At 39.5% G+C, this 27517-nt stretch overlaps 2 protein-coding genes across 3 annotated transcripts in view; one reads left to right on the forward strand and one right to left on the reverse strand.

The window, feature by feature from the left end:
- nme7 (NME/NM23 family member 7) overlaps window positions 1-750 on the forward strand; it is an 18346-nt gene extending 17596 nt beyond the window's left edge. For both annotated transcript variants that reach the window (XM_071923478.2, XM_078285824.1), the window contains exon 12: window positions 568-750. In XM_071923478.2, the coding sequence (XP_071779579.2) occupies window positions 568-600 (33 nt within the window). In that variant the 3' untranslated portion in view covers window positions 601-750. The remainder of the gene's footprint in view (window positions 1-567) is intronic.
- On the reverse strand, window positions 652-11054 carry atp1b1a (ATPase Na+/K+ transporting subunit beta 1a). Its single transcript, XM_078285825.1, has 6 exons — window positions 10810-11054; window positions 5726-5854; window positions 3807-3962; window positions 3323-3507; window positions 2173-2256; window positions 652-2039 (listed from the first exon to the last, which is right to left on the reverse strand). Exons 1-6 carry the CDS (start codon window positions 10901-10903, stop codon window positions 1779-1781), a joined length of 909 nt encoding a protein of 302 aa, XP_078141951.1. The 5' UTR covers window positions 10904-11054; the 3' UTR covers window positions 652-1778.
- Between the last annotated feature and the right edge of the window lie 16463 nt (window positions 11055-27517).

Raw genomic sequence — 27517 nt, forward strand, 5'->3', positions numbered from 1 at the left:
TAGGGGGTTCATTGGTTGTGTTTCCGTCCTTGCACAAATAACTGTTACATTTAGCCAAGAACAAAAAGTTAACTGAGTGAAGTTTTGTGTTCTAAAACAAGTCTCATGACTCCACTCTGTGGGCTGGGGCAACCTTAGATCACACTGGTTTTGAGGAGAAAAAGAATGGCAGAGGAATTTGAAACAAAACCATTGTTTTGTCGGGAGTGGGTCTGACCCGTTGGGCGTCATTGTTCAGGCAAGCTCCTGATCTGTGGAGTGGACAAATGACTCCTTGTTAACCATTAGCCTGACTGGCTGAGCTGCCATTTTCCCAAGGGTAGTGCACAGAAGCCAAGAAAGGAGCTTTCACTCTGCTTCCATAACCCAACCTGACTATTCTGATATCAAGGGAAAACAACTGGCTGTCTGACACTTTCATGTTAAGTTTAATACATACCTGATTAAGTTTATAGTATTCTGAATGTATTAACATATAACTATAAAGTATAGCCCTCTATGGTGGGAATTTCTACAATACTAAATCCTATTTTCAAAGGTAATAAATACTCAATTTTCCTTTCACAGGTGCAGTATTTCTTCAAGATACTGGATGGGTAACAATTAAATAAACAAATGTTTCACCATGTATTCAAAGACTTCACAACCGGCTTGTTTTTCTGTTTATTGTTTCAGCCTTATCCAGATTAAATAAAGTGACAAGAGTAGATGGACTCCTGACAAGTGTTTTGATCTTCAACATTGAACTAAGCACTTTCACACCAACTAAACATCTTATTACACGGGGTACTGCATTGCTTCTGATATTCTAACTTTTGACCAGCGACTTTGGTATTGGATTCATACATTACACTTTTTCCTGTGAAAAAAAAAAAATGTACAACTGCATAAATATAAAATTCTTCCACCATGAAAATGGCTAAAACATTCAATAGAAAGTTACACCACATCATGTGATGTCTCCAGCAAAACAGATTTTAAAAGCACTGAGTTGCCACTGTTTCCATGGAGGTGACAGTCTTCCAGGCTGGACCCACAAAGCTCTACACTCTGAATTAAGAATGAACAGAAGTATGGATATCAAACAGAAAAGTCGTTAAACCATGTCCCACAGCTAAGGTGAACAATAAAGAAAAAGTGTACAAATGTATCCTTCCACAATCAACTTAAACAACTTAGTAAAGAAAAACAAAAAGAAGATTCCATGGAGCGCAGTCATTTACTCATACATGGGCCTTAATGGTTCAGAGTACCATGCCAGTATTTCAGTTAGTAAGAGCACATTAACACACATCCACACACTCACATTAACTAACACTTGCACGCAGAAACGAGTACACACACACACACCTTGGACCACTAAAGCTGACTGACATGAGACGACAGAGATTACAACATGACTAGACTACAGCACTGGACACTCCAAAAATATATAGAAACCACATTAGGAAGAAATACTTTGGGGACAGAAACACAGCTCGCTACACATCAGTAGTGGAATTGCAATTTACAGTAATAAATGAACATGTCCCATGGCTCAAGGAATATTTTCATTTACAGAATAAATATTGGCTATTGCTACTCTTGTATTTTACATTCTAAACCTCGACAAACACAGAAAAGCTAGTGTAAAGCACACAGATTAAGTGTAGGTCCTGTATATTATGAATGTTCCAAGACTAGTCGTGTTTATTTGTACTCTTTTATTTTCTCTAAATTAATTTGTTTTTTTTAAATGGGGGGGGGGGGGTAGAGGAAAGTGCTCATCACAGCTGAGGTCATGAGCTGGTGATGGTGATCTTAACATCAAAGCGTCCTTGGTAGCGATCCTTGTCGCTGTAGTCAATGTTCGCTCCATATGCTTTGCACTCAATGCGGATCTCCTCATTCAGGGAGATGTTGGCAAACTGAATGCCCACCAAAGGCTGAAGGTACTGGGGATGCAACAGTTTGCCGTAGTATGGGTAGTACTGAAGAGGGAAGCCGCCATCAAAGCCAAAGTACTTGATCTCTCTTATCTTCATTTCATCCTCATCTCTCTGCAAGGAAAATGGTTGCATCGGAGTTTAAATCTGACCGTTTTACAGCATTTTCTGATACTGTTGACAGTTATGACAGCATATATTTGTGTACTAATACATTCTTGCTCGATCCTGTCATATGAATACGTACCTTATTAGTGCAGTGAATAGGGATCAGGTTGGGCTGTGCTTTGGCATGGACAGGCGTCGGGAGTGACTGATTGTTGGCTGGAGCCTGAAAAGAGAAAGCAGTTGAACATCCTGAGCAGTTGGTTATGTCATGCTGGATGGCTGGCTGGAGAATTAGACCACTGCTGTAAAATGTGGCTTGACACGATGCAACTTGCATGCAACTTTAAGTGGTTGCAAAATAGTTTCATCTGAATTTACCCGTAACTTAATTGAAACTTGTTTCCACAAGGTTCAAACGTTTGAACTTTGCAGTTAGTTGTAGTTGTATTGCAATAGCAAATAATAATCAGGAATTCAGGATATTGCACCATTATTTGGGATGTTCATGATGGGAAGGTGTCTTAGCAATAACACTCTGATTAAGTGCTTACAGAAATGGGGCACAACACAGTCAAGTTGAGGAAGTAAAATTCAATATCTGAATAACATTCAGAAGCAGCGTTGTTTGACAGTTCATAAAGTGGAAGCCCATCAGACTTTACACTCGACACACTAGTCACCCTAGGTACCCTGGTCTCATTTATGTTGAGATTTTCAAAGAAATCTGGCAAATGAACAAATGCAAGAAAAAATAATTCCATGTTGTGCATGGCATTTTTGTTGCATTGAAGCAGCATCATGTAAATTTAATATTATGTCACATCCAACTTGCAATCTGCAGCTAACTGCATGAAAATTGTACATTGTTAAGCTACCCTAAAACATCACACTTTGACTGGTTATGTCCAGGAATTTAACCTCACACCAAACCCAACACCAAAAAGAAACCCATTGATTGGCTGATTGGATTAAAATTCTCCCCCCACTGTTGTGCACAGAACCCCACAGGATAAGAATGGTAGCTGTCCAACCACTGTTACATTGATTTTGACACCAAATTAAACTGCTTGTAATTCAAAATGTATCTGAGAGAAATCCAAATTTGTATCAACTCTCCTATTCAACTGTTCTTACTTCTGTAGAAAAAGTCCAACTTCAAGCAACAGTTTCACTTTTCAACACACATGCCCTGTATGACTTGACGAACAATTATGAACCCAGCCCCCTTTATTAGCATTATGATCCATAGAAACTAATGCTACAGTGTTATAAGAGTGCCGTAAACCTACCCTTGGCCTGAAATTGACAATCCTGTTCAGCTTGACAATGAGGCATGGCTGTCCGTACTGGAAGCCAAAAGTCTCGTCATTCTGTCCGGAGCAGCTTCCCAGCCAAGACCTGCGGAAACGGCAAGCTTTCCTCTTTCCTAAGTCGCTTTCCAGATCTCCACGCATCTTGTATGTATCAGGGACATCTGTGAACGGTACAGAAAAGACACATTAGACCTGCAAATATACATGCATACTGGACACAGGGCAACAATACTACTTATTACTGCAGTTACATTACTGTATTTAAAAATTAACAGTACATTCAGATATTTCAGATGTTGCTATTGCTTTATTAAACATGTTTTTCTCACTCGTATTTATGTTTAATAGTGAACCATCATTTAAATACATTAGTGTCAAATCTTGATGGGCGATTATTAGATACCCATCAGGGATCAGCCAGTGAGTATGACACTCCCTGTATGATATGGCTTATACTTGCCTCCACAGTCTTCATATTGCATCTGATCGGTCTGACGTTCCTCATCATACTTTTCAAGGAGAGCCTTCATGCTGGTGATGTACTTCGAATATGAGTTTGCGTCTTTTACATCGAAAGCAATTTCAGATTTTTCGGAGCGTGGGGTGTGTGATAAACCTGAAGAACAGAAAATAGTTTTGATAAGACAAAAAAAAAGAAAAAAAAGAACATAAGTTCATTGATACAGAAATGAATGACTATAGGAGGGGTAAAAGTACCAAATTCAAGAAAGCACAATATACAATTGTGATGTGTTTTTGGAAAATGGTGATAATTTTCAAATTTTCTGCAATTTTCCTGCAATGTCTGTCAGAAACGGTTATTCAAAATAATATCATGCAAGCTATTTTTTAGTTTTCTTGTAAGAATTCAGTGCTAAATTTGTTTGATTATCTTATCTATAGCATAATATATTTCAAAGTTCTATTTTTTCAAATCAGACACATTAGGATCTACAGTCTATTATCTAGGGACAATAGATAATTTAGGGTCTTGGGGGTTTCCTCACATGGGCTCTGTCAGCTCTGTATAGCAGTAATTTTCCACAGACTTTGTCCACAAGGCCTCAGTGAGGCGTGGCATGAAAAGAGTGAGATGGGTAAGAGGAGTAAACAGGAACATCACATTTATTTATCTTTTTTCCAGGTTAAGTGTGGAGCTTTTAATTTGCTATCTTAGATATGAGCAACATTCAAGTTATTTGTGTAAAACTGTGAGGGAGAACTAACATTTAGTCATCTTAATTTCAGTGAAGGCTTGTGAAAGTTTACCAATCCCCTGCCCCCACCCACCCAGTCTCACGTGTGTCTCTCTCACAATGGAAACTTTTAGCCCCAGAGTGAGAGGCGGGCTTTGGCTCTAAAAAAACTCAGCTACTCTCTGCTTCCTTTATCAGGCCACCAATGGAAACTCACTTCAACTCAAAACACTCTACACCTACTTATGTCGTTGCTTTGCGGAGCCAGTCTTTGATTGTCAACAGTTTTGAGAGAGGAAATGGCCGACAGGCAAAACGGCAGGCAAACTAACCATGTGCATGAAGCCAGTCATTACAATGGCTGCTAAAAATACCCCAAGGCGACAGCATGTGCTGTGCAAACAGGCAGTGGCACAAGACAAGGCTGGGGAGAAATGCCTTGGCACTGCACTGTCTCCAAACTTAAGAGGAAATTTCGAAGCAGTCGTAGTCTGACGAGTACAATATGTTGCAGTGTTTGATGTCGTTCAGCGTGTTCTCAGAAGATTACAGATTACAGAAAGAATTTGCCCCAGCAAAACAAGCTTAGAGGCCTCTTAGCAGTGAAAAACTGAATCATTTTTCAAAGAATGAACTATAAACTCGCCTGCCATACTCATGTATATGCAAACATGCTGGCTGTGAAATATGTTAAATGTATATATTCATAGCACACATGAACCATTTCAGTGACAAGAGAGAGAGTTGTAAACTGTATGCTAGCTGTAAAACAGTTGCCCTGGAGCCTGAGGGGAAACACATTGACTGGCTGAGAGGAGTGAAGGACAAAATGGCTGAACCTATCTAAGGTCAGACAGACTTCTAATAGTGAGGAGCTGCTTAAAGGCACGCCCCAACAGACATTTATAAAACATACACCACTAATAGCCACATGGCAACAACATTAGAGGGTAGTAGCCATTAATAACTGCCTCTGATTATGAAAAAACATTTTTAAAATTAGTGTGATATTGCCCAATCCAAATTCTATTCGATCTAAAACTAATCTTTGGACTACAGTTGTAGAAATGCTTTAACTCTTGAGTCTCAACACTGTAAAAATGTCATTCCCAAGGAAACATAAAGTGCAACAATGGATCATTGGAAAAAGCACAAGCAGAAGTGTCATAAACAGCATATTTACCTGGGGGAGCGACTCTGTCCTGATAGGTGGGTTTGTAGTTACTTAGTGTAAGCAGCAATGCCTGGATGGTCCCAATGAAAATTCCAGCCAAGCATCCATAGAATATCAGGTAGAACATGAAGATTTTAACTGTGGGGGGGAAAATATTAAAATGTATTAGAATTTGTTAAATTAACTTTTTTGGAAGCTGTTACAAGTAGAGAAAACGTTTTGACTCTGTGAACAATTAAGTCATAAGAACAAAAAGGTCACTGATCAAATGCCATAGATGAACTGAATGTTCCAAATGATGTCAGGGTTAATGAATAAATTAGTGTCCCAAAAAAGAAATTTTGGATCTCTAGACAACTGAAAACATTTGAAGTCTAAATCTGACCTGGTAACTAAGTTTAAAATCTGGCAGCTGTTATTTATATATTTATATGTGACACTGCTACGTGTGACATACTTCATAGTAAAATATTGGAAGATTGATTCCATTACAGCAGCTAAAATTTTGGTGCATGATTTTGGAAGAAAATCCTATAGATCTCCTAACTGGTATAAGAAACTTAATCAAAGGAATTGCATGTAATACATGAACTATGGCACAGCATGATCTCCTTTCTCTTCCCATCTTAGAAGCCTTTATAGAACAATGGTCATTCAATATATCGCTGTTGTCATGTGAAAACCTTGTAACTCCAATTTCAGAGATTTTCTTTGGCTGATGAAATCCTTTCGAAACCATCATCAACCTGAACACAAGGCTGTTTTTCTTAGTTCCAGAAAAGTTGACATTTTGGTGATGCAGGGTTTACCCAACAGCTGTGATGTGTTTTTTTGTTCAATTTGTATTATACTCTAATTATGCAATAGAAGGAGGGCCGCAGTTCCAGTACAGCAGGATGAGTCACTAGTCTTTCTGGTCAGTGCCGCTGCCACCTCTCAGTCAGACCCTCCCCCCTCTGTCGGCAGTTACAACAGGTTTGGCAGAAGAGCTGGTGGAGACGCTGCACAAAGACACTAGACTCTCTCGCCGGTCTCGCTCTCGCTTTCCCTCTCTGCCTCTGGCTTGATTTACAGCGTTAAAGCCATCAGGCACGCCATTAGCATTTTGTTGACAGAAACTTGTAATTAGCATTTTAATTTCTTGTTTGCCCTACTCCCGGAGAACTTTAGCGGGTTACACAGATAATGTAAATGCGCTCAGCCTGTGGTTTCGGTCTAGTTTATTTTGGAAATGTTTCATCGGTGCTTTTATGTGTACTTTGTTGCTGGATTGTATGTTCTAAATCAATAACTCCTTTATCACCTTTAGATTAGGCCAATGGTTATTGTTTTACTCACCTGCAATATACTACACTACATTACAACTTGGGTTTAATATATAAGCTGAGATGAAAGGCAGTAAATTTATCGCATCAGGCCCCCTGCTTCCCTTAAAAGCAGACCACAAATACCTTTTTCTCCTCCATTTGTAATAATAGGTCTATACTGATCTTAACTGCACTTTTGGGACCCTTATGAACCTCCAATATATTTACATATAAATATAGATTTGGGATTTATGGAAAGATAAGAGGTTTATCTCTCATTTCAGTGTATTTATATCTCTGTTGGATGAAGGCAGAGGTGACTGGAGCTCTTAGCAGTGACCTTACTCCTGGCACCTTGCCTTTACTCAGCTACTCTTGCCAAAATTATGTTCTTCCCAGGTTTACTGTGACTTCTAGGAATGTCACCGACAGAAAATCTACACGTGGCATATTACTATGATCGTACCGTTTCACACCAGGTTCAAGAGGTGACAGAGGTGTTTCAGGGCCTTGAAATCTATGAAGACAATCTAACCACTTTTCATTGGGTAGCTAGTGGGTAATTTGTGAAACTCCTAGACGCTGTGAATCTTTTGGTGTCTAAAGATTGGTATCTAGATACCAATATAGATATCTATTGCATACATATTATATGAATGTGTTGACGTCATATGTCGATTTTAGACTGCGCTCTCTGGGCCTTCATCAAAGTTCCCATTCCTGATGCGTGTGCTGTTGCTGTGGCACTTTCCCAAGGTGTCTTGCCAGTGCCAGGTACAAGTCCCAATCGGCCACTACAAAACCAGTCTGGCAGGTCGATCACAGGTTCTCCTCCGCAGCCTTATCTCCTGACACGCAGGCGGCGGAGTGAGAGGACTGCAGGAGATTCAGCCGCGCCACTTGGTCTGTTCCCGCCACATACGTTCAACAGCAGCGTCCCTTTAATGTCAGCTGTTTTTCATGTAGCCGTTCAGCGGTGTGTGTGTGTGTGTGTGTGATAGATAGCATTATGCAGCAATTTTACTCTCACCACAGCTATACAAAATCCCAGCAGAAACACTGAAATTATATTGTTTCTTTTTTTTTTTAATGCTGAGCTTTGGAGCCAGACTGTGTACATGCCTCCTCTGCCTGCTTTGGGTTTCGGTCTTTCAAGTGATCCACTGTCAGCCTGTCAAACCTGCAGCGCCTACCACAAATGTAAATGTGTGGCGAGTTCTTTTTTAATGAGCACATGTCTGCGATGCTATCAGAGTCGCCCACTGATGCACCAGCAATAGATTATGCAATTAATTGCCTCTTCAGACACGGACATTTATTCCATCTAAGGCGTTGCAGAAGGATTGCAATTATGTGCAGTGGTTTCTGAGAGCAGCCCGTCTCTAAAACGCAAATCTTCCAGTCAATCCCTGTTGTCTGGGTAACTAGCATTTGCAAAACAAATTGAAAATTTTTTTTTTCTCGCTCAAGTGTCACGTGAGTGTCAAGCCATGTCAGGCAAACGGGTGTGTCAAACCGTATGATTGAAGTTTTAGTCTAAGAGAAGTCCGTTACCCAATGTTTCCTTTTGCCATTCCTGTGATTCAATATTCGTTTTAGTTTCTGTAAATTGATCAAGCAGTTTTGCTGGCTGGCTAAAATAAGGATAGGGCCTATGTGGGCATCTGAGGCGTGGGAATGTTTATAATTATAGCCAGTTACCAGAGATTTAGGTAGGACAGCAGATCTAGGCCTCATCTTTTTGAGTCTGTGTGTGTGCACGTGTGTGTGTGTGTGTGTGTGTGTGTGTGTGTGTGTGTGTGTGTGATTGGTGCACAACACGAGCCTGTAGCCCAAACGGGCGGAAAATGAAAATTGCTGCTCAGAAATGGAGACGGTGCAGAAAAGTGGCCTGCTGGTGGTGAATGGCTCTGTCAACCTCTGTCTGAATGAAGCACCTCCCCCACAACAAGCCGTCTGCTGCAGCATGTTGTGAAGGAAGGCAGCATCACCACGTTCACACCGCCGCGGCTCCACTTCACCGCCGCCCTGCTCGACAAGACGCTTCACCACACACACTGGAACATTTCTCTCACTGGCTTAAGAGCCCGGATGTGTGAAATAAATCGATACAAACGCAGGTAGAAAATGTGCAATAGGAATGAGATCGACGCTCATTCGTTGTCTATTATTGGAAATTACAAAAAAAAAAAATATAGAAACAAGAGACTTCAAACACCATTTAGCCTTATTAAATACACATTTCCTGAAGACCAGCATTGATAACAGCATAGACCGAGACAAGTTTCAGCAAGGGCAAACCTGTTGCATTTAGTGCGACATCACGCTCAATAACCCGTATGATAAAGACCTATAACCCACAACTCGATTTAAGGGGTTTACTCACAGCATAACTATATGAATTGTAAAAGAATAATACTGTGAAACCATAGGATGTTACAAATATATACACCGCAAAGTACGATAAGGTCGCTACATCGCTACCGACTATCACAGACACATTCTCCAGGGATATTACAGGAACATTATCGTGATTTATCTCTAATGAATTGCTAGACTTTCTCAGAAACAGTTTATGAGGCTTAATGTCAGCTTAGAGGCGAAGATCTGCCGACCAACGTCCCTTTTTTTCCCCCCCTTCCTCTTTTTCTTTCGGGAAAAAAAAAAATAACTTGGGGATGGAGAGGGAGAGGGAGAGGGAGAGGGGCGGCCCTTGAGACATGTGAGTCGTGATCTGAGCCACAGCACCATGTTACCAAGCAGTTTTCTGGCCGAACCCAGCTGTGTTTGACACAGAAAAATGACAAATTATCACTGTAAAATGGTTTATTCAGCGTAACAGGCGCGCTATTATGGTTATATCCACTTATTGTATCAAATGAACAGCCACTGCGGACTGTATTAGGCGAACATGCCCTTGTCTTAAAAGTATGGAAAACAGTAAGTCGTAGCAGTAAAACGATTAAAGCTGGATTCATAATCCTTGGTTTGAGTGAAAGGAGTGAAAGCATAACCAGGCCTATACAGACCCACAGATTAGCTATTCAGATTATTGTTCGGGGGAATAAAATGCACGTCAGTCTCCTTGTGAGGCTAAATATAAGAGGTGGACTAGTGAGGGACAAAACAACCCAACCCTAACTTTCACCATTTGGTTTTGGCAAAAAAAAAAAAGTCTTAGCACGGCACAGGCTGTCCTTCAAAATGACCTTTTTGATAAAGGACGTTCATCAATCAATGGCCCGATATAGGCTGCACCTACGGTAATCATTTGCTATTACAGTGTTATTCGATTTGACAGTAAATCTGTGGTCTAATCGGAATTTGTAATACCCTACAGAATCACACAAATAGACGAAGCCAATGTGCAAGGCCACCAATCAATAATTTCCCGTGCGCGCTAATTGATTTTTACACCATTAACCTTATTTTTGATGACTTTCGACCAGGAGCCCATCTAGTAGGCGCTATCTTGGTCAGAGTCTTCGGTATTTTACAAATGAGTTTTTTCACGCTAACAGGCCAACTTCTACGCACTACAGGTCCCATTGAAAACCGAAGTCACGACGCAGCAGCATGTCAAAGCCAGTGAGCTCTAACAGGTGCTGTTTGTGCAGTCAGGAAATGGAGAGGGGGGAGAGAGAAAAAAATCCGCGCCGAGCCGCTTTTAGTTTTCACTCTCACGGTTGAAATGCGCTACATCACCGCTCATTTCTCACGGTGTAAACCTCGTCTAACAGGTCTCCGTGTTTTCCTTTGAATCGTTTTAAGGAGAGGGCTACTTACACCAACTGCCCCCGGTCCGTCCTAGAAACTCCTTCTTCTCTGAATTCCACAGAAAGCTCTTCCATCCGCCGTCACCATCTTTATTTGCCGACATATTCACTCCCTGGTAATATTTCCCTCTTTTTTTCAAATTAACTGATTTATCGGCCTGGTTTAGGTACACCGGCGACTGTTAACTGTCCTCAACAGGAAACGTAAAAGGACAGTTTCGTACCCGACTCCACCTATTGTACCACACACAATTTATCTCCTATGAGAACCGGCTCCGCCCGCAAACTCCCGTAATAAGTTGCCCCCCGAAGAGGGAGGGCTGAGTCTGGCAAATCACAACCTTTCGCCCCTTTTTGCGTAAGAGGCAAAAGGAGGGGGGATCTTTACAGTCTAGCTAGTAGCGCACGACTGTACGTCGACTGGTGGGCCTACAGAAAATGTCTAACATGTTGCGACACCCATTTTAAATGATGCCGGTGCCATAGTTACCAGCGTTGTCCTCATCCTTGGCGGGTTTAAACTGCAGGGTGATGAGGCTAATAAAACGGTAGTGTATGATCAAAGGCAGACAGACAACCCCCATTCTGAATAAAAATCAGTTATATTTTGCATTCACACCTTCATTTATGCTCCCCCCCCCCCCCCCCCCCCCCCCCCTCAAATAAAAGACCCTGTACTCATTTTACCTGTTTGATACGAGTAAGATGTGTAGCCTAGCATGAATGTATTTAATAAAAATCCATGCCAGCCTAGACAGGTGGGTAAACTCTATTCTGCAAATAAAAAGCTGGGTAAATTGACTTTAGGTGGGTTTAGCCTCCATTACATCACTGCCAGTAAGAGATTCTACTCAACAGCTGGTTATTGCTTACTGTATACTGACACCTACCTGTATGGTAGGCTATATCAAATGAGTAAATGATTGAGGCGGCAGGATGGCTTAGTAGTTAGAGAGACACGTTTCAACTGCATGGCCTGGGTTCAAGCAAACATCTGAAGTGTCCCTGAGCAAGACACTGAACAATTGTTAACTGAAATAGTAGCTCTACTGAATAGTCGGGTCAAAGTTCATTAGTTCGTAAAACTCACTCAGAGTGAACTTAAAGGCAGTAAGTTCAATCAGCAAATGTCTAGGCTTGTTGGCAAGTGGTAATTATAGTTGACTCCACTATTTGATTTACTGCATTCCAGTATTATTTATTCTGTCACTAGTGAGGAGGACTTTTTCAGTGTCAGTTGGTCATGTGTCACAAAGTGATAACACCATGTGCTGGGAAGTAAGACGCTGACTCTGCAGTAGGCTACTGTATGCAGAGGAGGTGGATACTACTAGTCATGTCTAACAGTGAATTGCTACTCCACCTTGTAGAGTAAAATTCATAGTCTTGGTGGTAAGGATTCTCATTTTAATCAGAAACAGGCCTGTGATTAATAGGTCATATGGCATATGCATAACAAGTCTAGCCTGTAACTTTATCTAAACTAGAAGAACAAATGGTTTCTGGAGAGTTAGGGCCTAATTCAAATGCAGTGCATGCTGGGGGAGTATGCTAATAAGCTAATAACAGTGTTTCCTATTAAAATGTTATGTGATCAGTTTAGTGAATGCTTAGTAAGTGTTCTTTCAGCTCATAATTTTAAGTCACAAGTCATGAACTCATGATTCTAAGTTATGAGGCTATAATAACTACCAATTGTAAGTTGAAGTTGACAAGCACATCTCATACACTGAGTTGGTTTTACTGAATTGCATTTGTTTTACAGTGTACCAGCTCCATGGGCGTAGTCTGTAGCTGAGCCTGCAGTCTGATCTCCCTATGGATGGGGTCTAGAGAGAACTTCCCTTTGGGGATCAATTAAATAGTAATCTGACATTTCCACATAAATTATTTCTGCTTCGCTACTCTCTAGTGCCAATTGCTATAACACAATAGTGATCCAACTCAGTTCATGAAAGCTTTTACATTTGCTATATTTGCTGTTCTAAACATCTGGTAAAGGTTAGGTCTGCTGGTTGCTGTCATATTTTTAAGCCCCAGGTAATGACAACAGTGTGTTCAACAAAACACAGAAAGATTGAGAAAAGTTAGGTTGAGAGAATGAGAAGAAACATATTGAGTAAATGGAAGTTCTAGTGGCAGGTGAGGGGAGGATAAAATGACATACACCATATTTCCTACAATGCAAAAACAAGAACTCCTCAAGTCCAGTTCCTCTTTTATTCTCCAACAGGGTTCTGTGCATGCCGAAAAGTGTAACCAGACCTTGGTGCATTCATCTCAGCAATCCTCTGTTCACTTCAGTGCTTCTGTTTGGTTCTTTGAATGAGTGAGAGAGAGCCAGTGTTATGTGCACATCCATTTTCAGAGCATTAAAAGTAAACAATGTAATGCACTCCTTTGTAAGCCTATTGACTCTGCAGCGATAACATAGCAGCTCACTGTTTGCACAGATCAAGGGATTGCCAAGATTACCAGGAGGTGCAGCATTCTGAGATAGGTTGTGGATGGAGTCTGGCATGCAGCATGGCCGCTGGACTTGTGCTCATCAACAATAGCATATCTATGCAGTGGCCCAGAAGGATGACAGCTTCCTGGACAGGCTCTTTCAGAGTGCTGTACCCACATAGAGTAAACACTTCAGTTCAAAACAATCTATTACATGGTGAGATGAGAAATATAGCAGGCGAGAGAGAGAAGGGAGTTCAAATATTGAACTATTTTTTGTTGTGTTAATTGAGGTGTCTGTTTTCCTGCCAAGACTTTCTCTGGCAGCATTGTAGAGAGAAACCATAGCTGGCCAAACAGTTGCTGCCCTACCCCCATTCTACAGATTTAGTTGTGCTACAAAATAATTTCAAATTATGTTAATTTGGATTATTTTGACTGATATCCACATAACTGCCATTGTTTCTTATTTGAAATAACATAAAGATCCTTTTGAAAACTCTTCTAATTTTTTTACCTCACATTTTGTTTGGACTTCATCTTTTGGCTGCTACAAGGGTTTTCATAATTTATCTTCATGTAAAATTGTAAATACTGTGTCTTCTAATCTAACAGCACTTGCATCATGTCCATTCAAAGCAATATATCTTAATGGGCCTTTTAGTATGGGATGGACTCTGTTTTGAAGTACCAATGACCAGTGTGTAACATGTGGTTCAGTAATGGTTCACAAGAAATCCAGTCCCCAGGACTTTAAAGAAAACTGAAATCATTCTATAACTAATAAAACACAATTGTCTCTATTAAAACAATGGGGAATGACTTTTGTGTTATTTCAGTTTCAGTACATTAAATATAAATCAGATCAGAAAAATCACAAATGACCAAATTTTGGAAATAATTTGTCACAGCAAAATGTACATAAGGGGTATGAATACTTGCTGAGGTACTGTATATTTAGAAGTTCAATTAAAGAATGTAAATCCTTGAGCCACCGACAAACATAATAAGTTCAGATCCATATTTACATCATCATGTCCTAGTCTGCTCACAAATTCTTTAGTTTGGTACGCTACTTTAGAGGAAGAAGAAGAAAGAAGAAGAAAGGAATTCAGTTCCCCTAGAGTGCCTGGTGGTGTGAAAGAGAAATATTAATGTACAGGTTCGTGGATCAGGCTAGATTCTTTAAAGGGGAATACCAATAGATTTAAGCTTTGATATAATGTCATTCCTAATCTCTATGACAAATGTCTGCTTTAGTGAACATTCACTACCATAGCCAGAGACAGGAGGAATTTTGTTTTGTTCTGCCCCCCAAATCTCTGATGCCACACAGATGTTTAGTTCCACAGGGAATGTATTGATGATAATGGTGACTGTGACACTAGGATGATCACAATGCATTTACCCGTTTACTCATCTGGCACTGATAGCACTACAATATACAGTTAACTTACTATAGATCTTATGCATTGTCAGTGAATCACGTCCAGGCGGTACATTGGTATGACATGACACTTTAGCGTCCCCATTCTACCTTGAAGATAATGATGTTCACACAGAATTTGAATGAAAGCAATAACATACTTGTTTAAAGCAGTAGTCATATGTGGCAGGTGCATGAGATGACTAGCATAAAAAGTGAGCAGTGCCGTACATGAGAGAGTCTCAGCCTTTAATTGACTAAACATTCCACAGTGGCAGTTTTTGTGCCTTATAGATCGTCCACAGTTGAATGAGACCAAATGAATTGAATAGTCCTCACTTCTAAGATATCATTAGGCCTGTCAAACATGCTTTGGCAATCACTGTCTTAGTTTTCCATAAAATTTCTGCTTGGGCTGTCGTACGCCTTAAAGATAATACGTAATAATGACTTCTTAATTTGAGTGGTGCTGATTATAAAGTGACGATAATCCATATTGTGGGTTAGGTCTTCTTTTAAACTAACTTAATCTTCCCTCAAATACAGATGTTTGACTTTTATTAACATCCTTTTGGTAATCAAATTAATTAGCTTGTGAAAGGGGAGGAAATTCCAGGCAGGATTATCTTACATGAATGTACTGTATCAGAGTCTGTTGGATGTAAATTCATTTTGCACCCGCTCACCTGGGTTGACCGTATATATCATCTGTGTTATATTTACATTGAGCCTCAGCCGTCTCTTTGGTATGAACCTTCAAACAAAATGTCTTGTTTTGATACTGTCAGGAAAACTTGACATTTGAACCATTCATTTCAAGGATCATTCCAAGAGAGGCCTGCACATCCTTTACCTCCTACCTTTCAAACAACACATGTGGACCATCTGAGCATATTCTCTGACCTCAGGCTTTATGGGGTAGCTCTCTCCCCGTGTGGTGCCCTGCCCTATTATGCTAAGACACAGGTGAGTAAGCAGCTCTTACCGTGCGTTCACACTGCGAGCACCATGATCAACAAGTCACCGGAGGTCCACTATAGAGCTGATTGAGCAGGGAAGCTCAGTCGGTGTTGACAGTCAACAAGCTTCTCGGCTGAAAAAAGATGGACACAGCTGAACTTTTCCTGGTCATCGGCTGTCAACAGCCAATCAGATATCCGCTCTTTCTTGTTTCCTTTTGGTGTGATTTTGTTTCATGAACAGTAGTTCCACCTGGCAGGTGTAAAATGGACAAGAAGTTGATTACAGACATTCAAAGCTTCCCAGTTCTTTACAACCTTAATTTGAAAGACTACAGGAATAAACATATCAAGAATTATGCTTGGAGAGGTTGCATCTATCGCTGGGATCGATGGTAAGCTCTGAAGTAATATTGTTTGTTTTTTTTCCTGTTTATTTTTGATCAATACTACCTAATTAGCACTTGCTAGCTAGCTATGTTAACTTGTTAAAATCATATAACCTTAAAAGACGATGCCAAAGCAGCAAAAAATACATGGTTTGCCTGCTGCCCAATCAGTCAGAATAGAACAACCGATCAACCAAGTCGCTCATAGTGGCAACTCCCTGTCAAAGACAGTATTACCATATGGTGTTCTGCAGACTATAAACTAGCTGTGGCTAGATTTCTATAAAAGGTTTCTACTGTGTTGTTACCATTCTGTTTTCAATCAGTAATAAAAGAGATCCCATCTGACATTATAAATTTATGCTTCGAAGCCATTTAATTTCGACCTCATTTGAAATATGGTTAACATCGTATTGATTTGTTCAGTTCAATAATATTTGAGACACAAGATTCAGTAATTCATCCATTATAATATCTGATCATGCTCCTTTTACACTCACAAACAACATCCTTCCCAAAACACAAACTAGATGGCGTTTTAACACATCATTACTGACAGATCCTGAATGCAGTACATATTTCATCATAAAGTGGACATCCTTCATTATGATGAATGACTCCCCAACAACCACACCCACACTGTTATGAAAAACTGATAAGGCAGTACTAGGAGGAAAAATTATCTCATATTCTACCCATAAAAAAAATACACTGAAAACAGAGAGATGGCCAGCTTAAATTGCTGAAAACCAACCTGAGGGCCTCTACAAAGAACTCACAACACTCAAATATGAACTCAATACAATCATAAATGAAAAAAATACATGTATATGTATATAAATATACACAGACACAGCCACTTTGGACATTGTAACAAATCCGGACAGTACTTGGAAAGTCAACTCATAAAACACTGAAGAGCAACATTCCATTCTTTTTATAGTAAGCTTAATAAATCAGACAGCACACCAGATCCTTCCGCAATCAAAACATTTATGAACAGTATTAAACTTCCAAAGCTAACAAAAAGTCAAGTAACAGCTCTAGACAGACCAGAGGCCTTCAAGAAAGCACTTTTCTCGATGCCAAACAATAAAGCACCTGGAGCCAATGGTTTTTCCAGCGGTTTTACAAACACTTCTGGCCAACAATATCACCATTATTTTTCAAAATGACCAGTGAAATTTGGAACTTTGCTGTTATCCCAGCCCAGATGAATAGAGCACTCATTACACTTCTTCTTAAACTTAATAAAGACCCGACTCTCTGTTTAAGCTGTCGCCCATTATCCCTCAACAACACAAACATTAAAATCATCAGCAAGGCCCTGGCCCTAAGATGAGAAAAAGTCATTCAATCCATAATACACCCGGATCAAACAGGTTTCATTAAAGGCAGGCACTCCTCTTGCAACATGTTCCGCCTATTCAACCTAATCAGTATAGCCAAAGACTGATAAAGACTTATCATTCGATGCCGAAAAAGTATTTCATTGTGTAAATTGAACGTTTTTATTCACCACATTAGAAAGATTTGTTTTAGGGGAGTCATTAATCCAATGGGTCAAATCTGCACAGCACACCCACAGTGTCAGTGACCACAAATGGTTTTGTTTCACAACGTTTCACACTCCACAGAGGCGCTAGACAAGGATGTGCACTCTCACCATTGTTGTTTGCCCTTTTCATTGAACCGCTTGCAACCGACACCCAAATCACTGGTATCACCTGCTTTGAACACTTCTCATAAAGTCAGCCTATACGTTGACGATTTATTACTATACATACAAAACCCTCTAATATCGATCTTCAGTCTTATCAACACTTCTTCTATCATCTCTGTATATTCTATCAATTGGTCCAAATCCACTATTCTTCCACTAAACAAGGGTCAGTGGAATGCTGTGACCCCCAAATTCTCAATCAACATCCCAACAGGAAATAGCCAATATCTCAGCATTGATATTTCCTCTTCTAGACTTGTTTCATCTAAACTTCACTCCAATCCTCAGAACCACTGAACTGAAGACCTTTTAAATCGCTGGGACAACTTACCACTCTCACTTGCCGGCTGCATTGCAACAGCTAAAACATCAATCCTGCCCAGATGACACCAGTCTTCCCAAAACCCAAGCGGTTTTCCACTTTGGACTCAATAGTCACACAATTTTACCGAAAAAAATAATCAACCTGCTGAAATTTCCAATTTTCTGGGTCACAGCATTCCACTGTCCCGCTCTCTCTGCCTTCTAAGAGATCTCGCACCTGTCAGCCTCACCACTAAATATCACAAAGACATACTTAGAAAACAATACTACTCAACTGGAAATACAGACAGAAAATCTCTATATCACAATAGCTTAACCTGTTGATTGATTACCTTTCAGTGGAACAAATTAAAGCCAAAAACAATAATCAATCAGAAGAATTTAATAATACCTCATACTCTAAGCACTCAATTTGTCAGCCTGTCAATGCCGCACCTCCCCGCTTACACACACACACTCACATACACACACACACACACACACACACACACACACACCTCCCTATTTTGCTCCTGTGTAATCTAATCCCTCTCTATTTATTTAACAATTTCATTAATTTACCTGGTTTATATTGCAATATAATATGGTGGTGGTATTGGGGAAAAACATAAACTTGGTCAACATCTCCATATGTTGTTGTTCAATTAGCCAAATAATCATTGAGGATTTGAAGGTCATTTTGATTTGACTTGACTTGACCTGAGTTTCCCGCACAGCAGTAGACCACCAGGCATGGAACACTAGGCAGTCTGGCTATACATGAAGAGCTTGTGCATTTTAAAGTAGTAAAAGATAAAATAGAAGCAAGAAGAAGCAATGCAACCATTCCCAAATAAGAAATTATTTGTAGCTGAAAAGACAAAAGACCAAGTTACCGTTTCATTAGCAGGGCCCTTTGCATTTGCTGCAGACACACTCGATAAACAATTACAGAGGGTCTGAGGCAGTCTGGGAGGCCGGGGCTGTGTAGTAGTGGAGCGTGCTGATGGAGAGTAGCTATGCCCTGAAGGGTGAATGGGGGAGCTGCAGTTGTCTGAGTTACATGGCAAAATCAATAAAACTCTCCTGCCAGTTGCACGTCACGTTATTTTCCATACTGACCAAAGCATGTAAAGGAAAGCAGAGTTTTATGGTGAATGCGAGCAAAATGCTACCTGAACCAAAAAAATCTGTATATCAAGCAGCAGTATATGCAATTAGGACATGTCAGGTATTCTCTGCATAACAAATTATTTAAAAAGTGAATGAGTATAGTACCAGTAGATGCAGAAAGATCAGCGCTCTTTTGAAAATCTGTTTTATCTCAACTTAATTGCCTCATTTTACAGTCTAGCTTCACCATATGTTTTCTGTGTACTGTAATATTAATTAATTAATTAATTTGTCATTATTGCAAAGGATGTGGTAAGAACTGATTAGGCCATAGATTTAAGTGTTACTTCCTGTTACAGTCCAGCTTCAGCTAAGGAAATAACCAATCATAACGGATATGGTCACAACCTGGTAATACCACTTCCTTTTAGAGTTTCCGTTTACTTCCTATATGTTTTACTCTCTAGTACTCTAGTACCTTAGCAGCACATACATGGTACATGCCGATCTTAATGGAATGGAAAAGGGTAAAAAATAATAATTAAAAAAAATGATTAACTCAAACTCTTACCATCCTAAAACTGTGACTAAAACTACAATGCAGTTACTTCAACTGATGAGAGATACCAAAGAGTTTTAGAGTAATTCAGTATTTATGTATTTAGTTATAGCTGTTATAACTTGTTAACTATTCTTACCATGTGGTCAGAATACCTGGTAAATACTTACTTAGTACTTAGTAGTAGTACTTAGGACAACTATAAAAGCAATAGTTACAGATTATTTTCACCCACATTACACTAATACACTGGTGTGGTAGGGAAGGCTTTTGTGGACCTATGAGCCAGAATCAAAACAAGTGCTGGTTCTACATGGTGTTGACTTATTGAAAGCGACTCTGTGTCCAAATTCAATCGTTTCTGATTATATGCTGTCCTCTAACTGCTCAATTCTCTTCTAATAACTTTTCTTTCAATCCCTTCTTTATGAATCACTGGACCAGATAATTCACTAAAAGGATAACCTTGAAATGAACACATCACTATGCATCTGGGCTGATTTACCAACACTCATTATTTCAGTATCCACAAATAGCGATAAAATGGAAGTAGGAAAGGCATGCAGTGCCTCACAGCTAACTATCTGTCTCTCTTTCAAGTAGTCAGCAAGGTCATTGTCCAATACTTGGATGGACAGACTTCTCTCAGACAGTGAGCTGTGAAAATCAAATAATAGTCAATAAAAATAAAAAAAAAACATCTGATCTGTTACTAGTTTATACTCTTTAATCAGGGTTCCTACATAGGTCTGGAAAGTACAGAAAGGCATGGAAATTGAATTTAATTATTTCCACATCTTGAAAAGTTTTGGAAAGAATATTGTTGGTCAGTCTCAATACACAGTATGACACGACTAAATATTTTGTATAGATGTAAACCCATTTCACAGGTTGTGATGTTATTTTGAAGAATCATCTCCAGCAGTAGCGCAGCCCCCTACTTGACAGTCCTGTAACCCAGTCACTAGCAGAACTCACTGACCCAATTCTTCAAATCCACTCAAGAAATTAAGGTCTGGAGGATGTATGGAAGTCTGAGATGGAAAATGTGCCCGTACATGTAGCCTGTACAAGTATGTTTTATAATGGAATCTGAATAAATGGGATTTGCTCATGTTTCCAGTTCTCAATATAAATCAACATAGAGATTTTAATGTTTCCAGTCATATCAAATGAGTTAACAGGGAATGTGGCTAATAAGGGGCTTAAAATGTCCAATTTTTAATAGTGAAGTAATGGCGCTGCCTTAACAAAAGGGTACACCAGGTTACTCAATATATCACTCAGTAGCTCAAATGAAGTGTTATCTGCAAATAAATAATGTGCATGAAAATTGACCTTGGACATATTTCACCTTCAAAGCCACATAAGGGGAAATATAGATGGATTTGAATCATTTAATATTCACAGTGCACAGTAGTAAACTGCATAGTGTTGATTTGAATTTCAAATATGCTATAATACTAGAACTGAGCCCTAGGGAAGAAAATGAATACACTGATTAGTGAAATTGTTCTTGTGTGCTCCCATTTCCACACAGTGATTTGGCTAACTTCACAGGCTGAAAAGCAATACAGCGCTAGCACTGTCAATGCCGCTCTCCACATTTCCACACCAAGGTTTTGTCTGATTGGTGGTGCAAATCAAGCAAAACCACTCTGCTTTTGATATGGTTAAGGATCCCATGCCTGTCTGTAGTGTATTCAATGAAATGAGACTGAGACAAGGGCAAACCAGAGCATATAGGAAACAGAATACCAAACAAACATGTTCAGAAAAAGACAGAAAAAACACTGTTACACCTGAATCACCTCTTTTCAGAAAACATATTTAAGCCCCCTTGTACACAGAAACATGCTGCTCAATCATAATGTATATACTGATATAACTGGTGGATTTGGGCCACCTGAAATAAGTTAGTGACTTGTTTGACAGCCTCTATTTGAAGGAATGAGACAGAGTTGGTGAACTGCACTTATAAGTTTTCCCAAGCAAAAGTAATGGATTCCCTCAATCAAGTCAAGTCAAAATGTGAATTACTAATCTGTGCAAATGGATACAATGACAACATGACAAGAGCTATGTGTGGTTTTTGCGCTTACATTTCTGTCCACTGAAAATGCCATTGGGATATATTCGTTTGTACGAATGCACCTTGTCTTCGTCAACTTTATGATTGAGTCAAACATTTGTAACCTTGCATACCGCTTCACAGAAAACCTTGAAGCTCGGGGGGGGGGGGGGGGGGGGGGGGAGTTGTGGCATCAAAATAAGTGAGAACAGTGAGTGAACAGGGTATCAAGCGCCTGGAATTCTTGGGGCATGATTACTTTCCAGGCAATCATTCCTGCGCTCCCATTATCACTACTGTCAGTGAGGCTTATCGTCGGCCGCCCGCCTCCCCTGCTATAGCTCAGACACATCCTCCAAGAAAGCACGATGCATTGTTCTAATGAGGTTGCAGCCCGAAGCAAAGTGATTTGTTTTTTAGGAGTTATTATGGTGGCCTTTTGGCTGGCCTCTTAATTTAATCAGTGAAGCACTATTAAACAGCAAAGGTCCTATGGGAGAAAGGGCCGTGGCGAGGGACCTTTTGACATCCTCACAGTGGCAGTTGCGTAACTCCGCATACCATGGATGGTTGTGTTTTTAGGGGTGAAGTATCTATTCATCCACAATTACTGTCTAAGGTGGCCTGATTGAATTGGTTTTGATGGTTTGTTTTGATAAACAAAAAAGGAGCTCTTCATTATTCTCATTTTCTTGTTTAAGGGTGATTATGCAAATCATTTCTCCCCCTTAGAGAGAGGAGAATGAACAGCGCATGATACAGCGCACAGTGAACAAAAGAAACGGCCAAAACACACACGTGATTGCAAGAAGCCAACCAACAAAGCCTTGTTAGTGTTCATTATTATTTGCATAGATTTGCAATTTTTTTAGTATAATAAGTTAACATCCTGGAGTTAACATCCTGATATTAAATCGTGGAAAATCCATCCTGGTATAAATCTCGGAAAGTCTGTTATTTTTAAACTATTTTTAAACTAGACGTATGATCTTGGGGTTAAAAGCATGTTTCTGCTAAGCCTCATTTCAGCATCGGGTATTTTCAACTTAATGATAGCAAACACAGCATAATGATAACACTGATAAGATCTCAATGAAAGGTCACCTTGCTGTTTGGTTGAGATGGGATTCGTTAATGTTCGTCATGTCTGCTTCTAGTAGTTGACTTTAAATGGTCATGAAGATCAAGTCCATTATTCACCACTCTGTGCGTGCTTTGATATCCTCTCTAAAACATTTAGGATCATGGTGCTGTGGAGATGTCTGGGTGATATTTGCACAATCTTTTCAAACTCATCTGTCCTCAATTTTAATGCTTTGCTAATTATACACCATAGTGACGTTCAACATATTGGACTTAATGGTCTGGAAAGATATTTTGGACTGGATTCACTTTTAAAGAACACACTGTCCTGCTGTACACTGCTGATGACATGCATTAAACGTTTGTAAAATCAGTACCAGTAATTGCTTTTGAGTGTGTTGGTTTTTGAATATGTGAGTGTTATTGGTTTCTGACATTCCTGGACATTTATGAGTTTTGAAGGCCATTGCATCTGAGACAGGCGTAAAGTAAACAGATCACATTAGAGTGGTGTAATCTGGATTATGTTTTTGGATGGGGAGATTGATCACAACGGATACACATGGAAAGATACAGATATTCTCCATTTCCCTATGCATGTAATATACAATAAAGCACATGGGCAACTATGTGCTAGAGTACAGTAGTGTCATACTGAGTCCACATTGTAACAGCAACTGAAAAGTGTGCAATTATTACTATGAAGCACTTATGATCATATTTAAACACGATTTCGACAGACATTGTAAACATTATATGCATATTACATGTTTGAAAATGTGTCAGTGGTAAATCTATATGTCAACACCTCTCTGTATACCAGTTACTCTCCCAAAATAAATGTTCTCTAAATTTAACACCTAAATGTAGGTGTTAAACATTACTTTAAAGTCAGCTAACTGCATGAGGCTTACTTGATGTACCAGTGTTTGTTTATGCCCAGGGTGACTGGCAGGCGTTGATGTAATGATTTAAACATGACACATTTCTGTTTTGACAAGAGAAGAGTTACTGGCAGTGTTGCCCTCTCGCAGCCCTTTGATATTGTTCAAATGCTTCAACTTCCCTATTTGGTCAGGAAAACTTTTCACTTCATTTTGAACAATACCCTCTATTCTACTCCAAAGATGGAAGTTTCAGGCTGAATAATGAGTGTCAGGCAGAGTGCTCTTCATATTGCAAATGCAAACATGTAGAACTCTCATTTTTATTTATATTTTTCTCATTTAGAAAATGAGGGCATCATGTTCAGACATTCAGATATTTGTCTCTCAGGTCAAACCCTGTACACACTGGGAAAGATTACAAAGCATTCTGCCTCTGGACAGAAAGTACAGTCACATGTGCAGAAAAAATTCTGAATGGGACACTTTATCTAGCTGGTAGCTGCTAATGCCCCCTGATTTGAATACAAAACTGTTCTGGCCAACAGGAAAATGAAAGTCTGTCCTGGTGCTGAGAGACCAGAGCTGCATTGACCAGCACTGTAGAAAGGAGCTGAGCTGATTAACAATATCTCTGTGTATGCTGCTGTATAATAAGCTGGATGCCTTTGGATTGAGTCTATACATGGCTCATCATAATAAATACAGTAGCACATTTCTGCTGTGGGAACAAAGAACATCTCAAAGTGAAACGGCCAATGCGCAGCACCAGACGAGAGCTTTGTTACCATTTACCATCAGACGTCTAAACAAGAGATGAACACAGAGTTGGACAGCTCTTTCTGCAGGGTGATTCTGGGTGTCAGTGTGGTTAGAGAGAGATTCACTTAAATGAAAGGTCACAGGATCAATCTCCACAACAGATATGCGTCATGAAGAGTCTTTAAGCAAGATACTGATCCCGTACTTGCTCAGCTAGATTGTCATCTAAATGCCTGAAATGTCAAACATATCTCTTGCCTGGGCATCAGACACCACTACAGTACGGGCTTATTGAACCAGATCACCCAGTAACTAACCCTGATGTGGCGCTAGGACCAGAGATCCACTAAACCAGGGGTTGGATTCAATGAAAAGCAGATGTGCACTGTTGCCCCCATTTGTTTACCTATGAAGAGACTGACTTTTGTTTGTGCACATCTTACCCAAAGTAATCATAAACATCTGTAAACATCTGAAGTAATGTTACTGATCAGGTTCAGACACGCTTTACTCATCATGAGTGTATTTAAAGAGTGCTTACACACTGTTTCCAGCCAGTCTTCACCTAGTACTCAATTTTGAAAGATGCAAAAAAGTGAGAGCGAATAGGGAGATGTGCCTGTGATAACGGATCACCCATCTCGACTTGGGGGTGGTAACAATTTTCTGATGGCAAAGCATTTGATGCTACCAAAGGCAATGTGTCACTTGACATCACTGATTGAGGTGCAACACGGTTGAAAGTTTCAGCTCATAAGAACAGTGCAACAAGGATTTTCTGCCCCTAGAAGCAGATGCAGGACTTAATTAAAAAAACTTTGAAATTAAGTACAGGATTAATGCTATTCAATATCTAGAAGCCATATAACCATGTTTATAGCTCAAAAAAATGTGATTTAGTGCTGATTTGCTTTAATCGGATAAACTTTTTCACTCGTGCTGCATTTATATTCCCTAAATTATAAGGAAAATGTTATCATTGGGTGTGGCTAACGATTCAGGGGATACCTGGTTGCAAAATCATACAACAGATGAATAAAAGTGATTTACAAGCAGTTGACAAGCATCTTAGATAGTTGATTTGGAAAAGGATATGAGGTGAAATGACCTCTTATCCTTGGTGAATGTTTGCTCTCTCCATCGTGTGGTCTTTGGCACGGTGTAGTCTATATGTTACAGTCAAATAAAAGCATTGTGTGTCAAGCCCTACATTTTCAAAGTGCTAACAGCACTGCTCTAAATAGAGATTTTTAAATAGAAAACAGCGTCTATAAATATCTTCCAGTTCTGTTCCATTTGGACTTTTGTGGAACTCCTCATGCAGTGACTCACACACTATTCCTGAACATGGACTGTTATTTATTTTAAGACCCTTTGAGAATGATCTCTCAAGTGGGATCAAAGTCACAGGCACACAGTTATAAAATCAATTCCTTGCCTCGCTAATCAAAGACAAATAGATGAAGGTATTTGTCTAAATGGCCTGAAGGGGCGTATGTTACGTCCAGCTCCATCTGAAGACAATCCAAACACACGTTATAAATGTAGGGTTGTTGTGTTATGCATCATATTACATAATCAATATGATGAAAGATTTTATTCACACAAAGTCGGAAGTTAAGAATAACAACCTTGTCTAATCTCTGTGATAAAACAGAATACAACTGGGTTTCTTACATGTTTGTGTTTTTTATTTTTTCCTATGGTTTACATTATATTAAATGTTTTGAATTCTGTTCCATCAGCACATGGCCATCTTGGTAGGAAAATAACAGGTGATTGTAATAAATTAGCAGGTGATTACAATCAAATGACAGCCACAGCCAATGAGCAGTGTATATGGTAAAGCACCATAGGAAATGCATGTGACATCATGGGAATACTATGAATAGCCAGTAATAAAAGAGAAGGGTTTGCCATGTACATCTGGGTACAACTGGGTAATACAGCCACATTTTCTGGTTCAGAATAGTTAGTATTAGTATAAAATAAAGGTTATTTTGCTGTAACAACCAGAAATACATGTATATAATGTAGAATGTATATAAACTATAAATTCTAAAAGTACATCTTAATTATGTCATTTCCATAAATAATATCAAATCGTCACCTAAATGGAGTTTTGAAATACCCATTGCCTACATTTGCATACGACTCTAGGTCTTTGTTGTATCATTAATAGGAAAAGTTTCTATCATCTTCCACTGAAATATGCTAGTGGCACATGTCACCTCCCCAGCACCTGTTCACACTGCTGCTACAGACCCTCCTACTAATGTCGGGCTTATTTCCTTTTTACTTACTTTCTCCTCAAAAAGTCTTGGTGATGGTGGACACACACCTCTTGAACAAATCAAGCATGAAAGTTGCCATTTTAGTTAAACTTTCAACATTGGGATACATAGCATAAGCCTGTCAAACGTAATATTAAATATTTTATTGGGACGTGTTTTTACAATGAAACCTGTTAGTCTGACCAAAAAAATGTCTCTACAAATGTTTCCAACTCTTGCTTCATTAATATGAGCTCATTGTGTTTGTCTGCCAGTCAACTTTTACAGGAACACTCTGTTTCACAAGAACAGGACAAGCTGTGGAAAGTCTGTTATCCAGTGATGTGGTGCAGAAAATGGATCAGCGCTTCTTAAGGATGTCAGTCTGCATAAGATCCATGTTAACACTGAACCACATATTTATAAACCATCTGTATCTGTGTGCAACATCTTTCGTTTACAGGCAAGGACTAAATAATTGGAAGCAATATGAATTATTCTTTGTGACTGGTGGTACTGTTTCCACTGGTAGTAGAGCAGCATGGCATTTTAACCATATTATTCATTTATCTTGATGTACTGAAGTGCTTTTGAATCATTTGAATAAATGCACCCAGAAGTGCAGCAGTGGGATGTGTATTTTTTTGTGTGTCTAGAATCAGTCTGATGAAACAGCTGAAGGCAATATAAAATTCTGATTCATGACACCAAAAAGCTGTTTTTCA

The sequence above is a fragment of the Centroberyx gerrardi genome, chromosome 9, assembly GCF_048128805.1.
Source record: "Centroberyx gerrardi isolate f3 chromosome 9, fCenGer3.hap1.cur.20231027, whole genome shotgun sequence".
Classification (NCBI taxonomy): Eukaryota; Metazoa; Chordata; class Actinopteri; order Beryciformes; family Berycidae; genus Centroberyx; species Centroberyx gerrardi.

What these genes read in the sequence shown, in the direction of transcription:
- atp1b1a (XM_078285825.1), bottom strand. Translation starts at nt 10,903, where the DNA reads ATGTCGGCAAATAAAGATGGTGACGGCGGATGGAAGAGCTTTCTGTGG. An exon ending in ACGGACCGGGGGCAGTTGGT is followed by an intron (nt 5,855 to 10,809) that starts GTAAGTAGCCCT and finishes TCCCCCCCACAG; the next exon opens with TTAAAATCTTCATGTTCTAC. An exon ending in GGACAGAGTCGCTCCCCCAG is followed by an intron (nt 3,963 to 5,725) that starts GTAAATATGCTG and finishes TCTGTTCTTCAG; the next exon opens with GTTTATCACACACCCCACGC.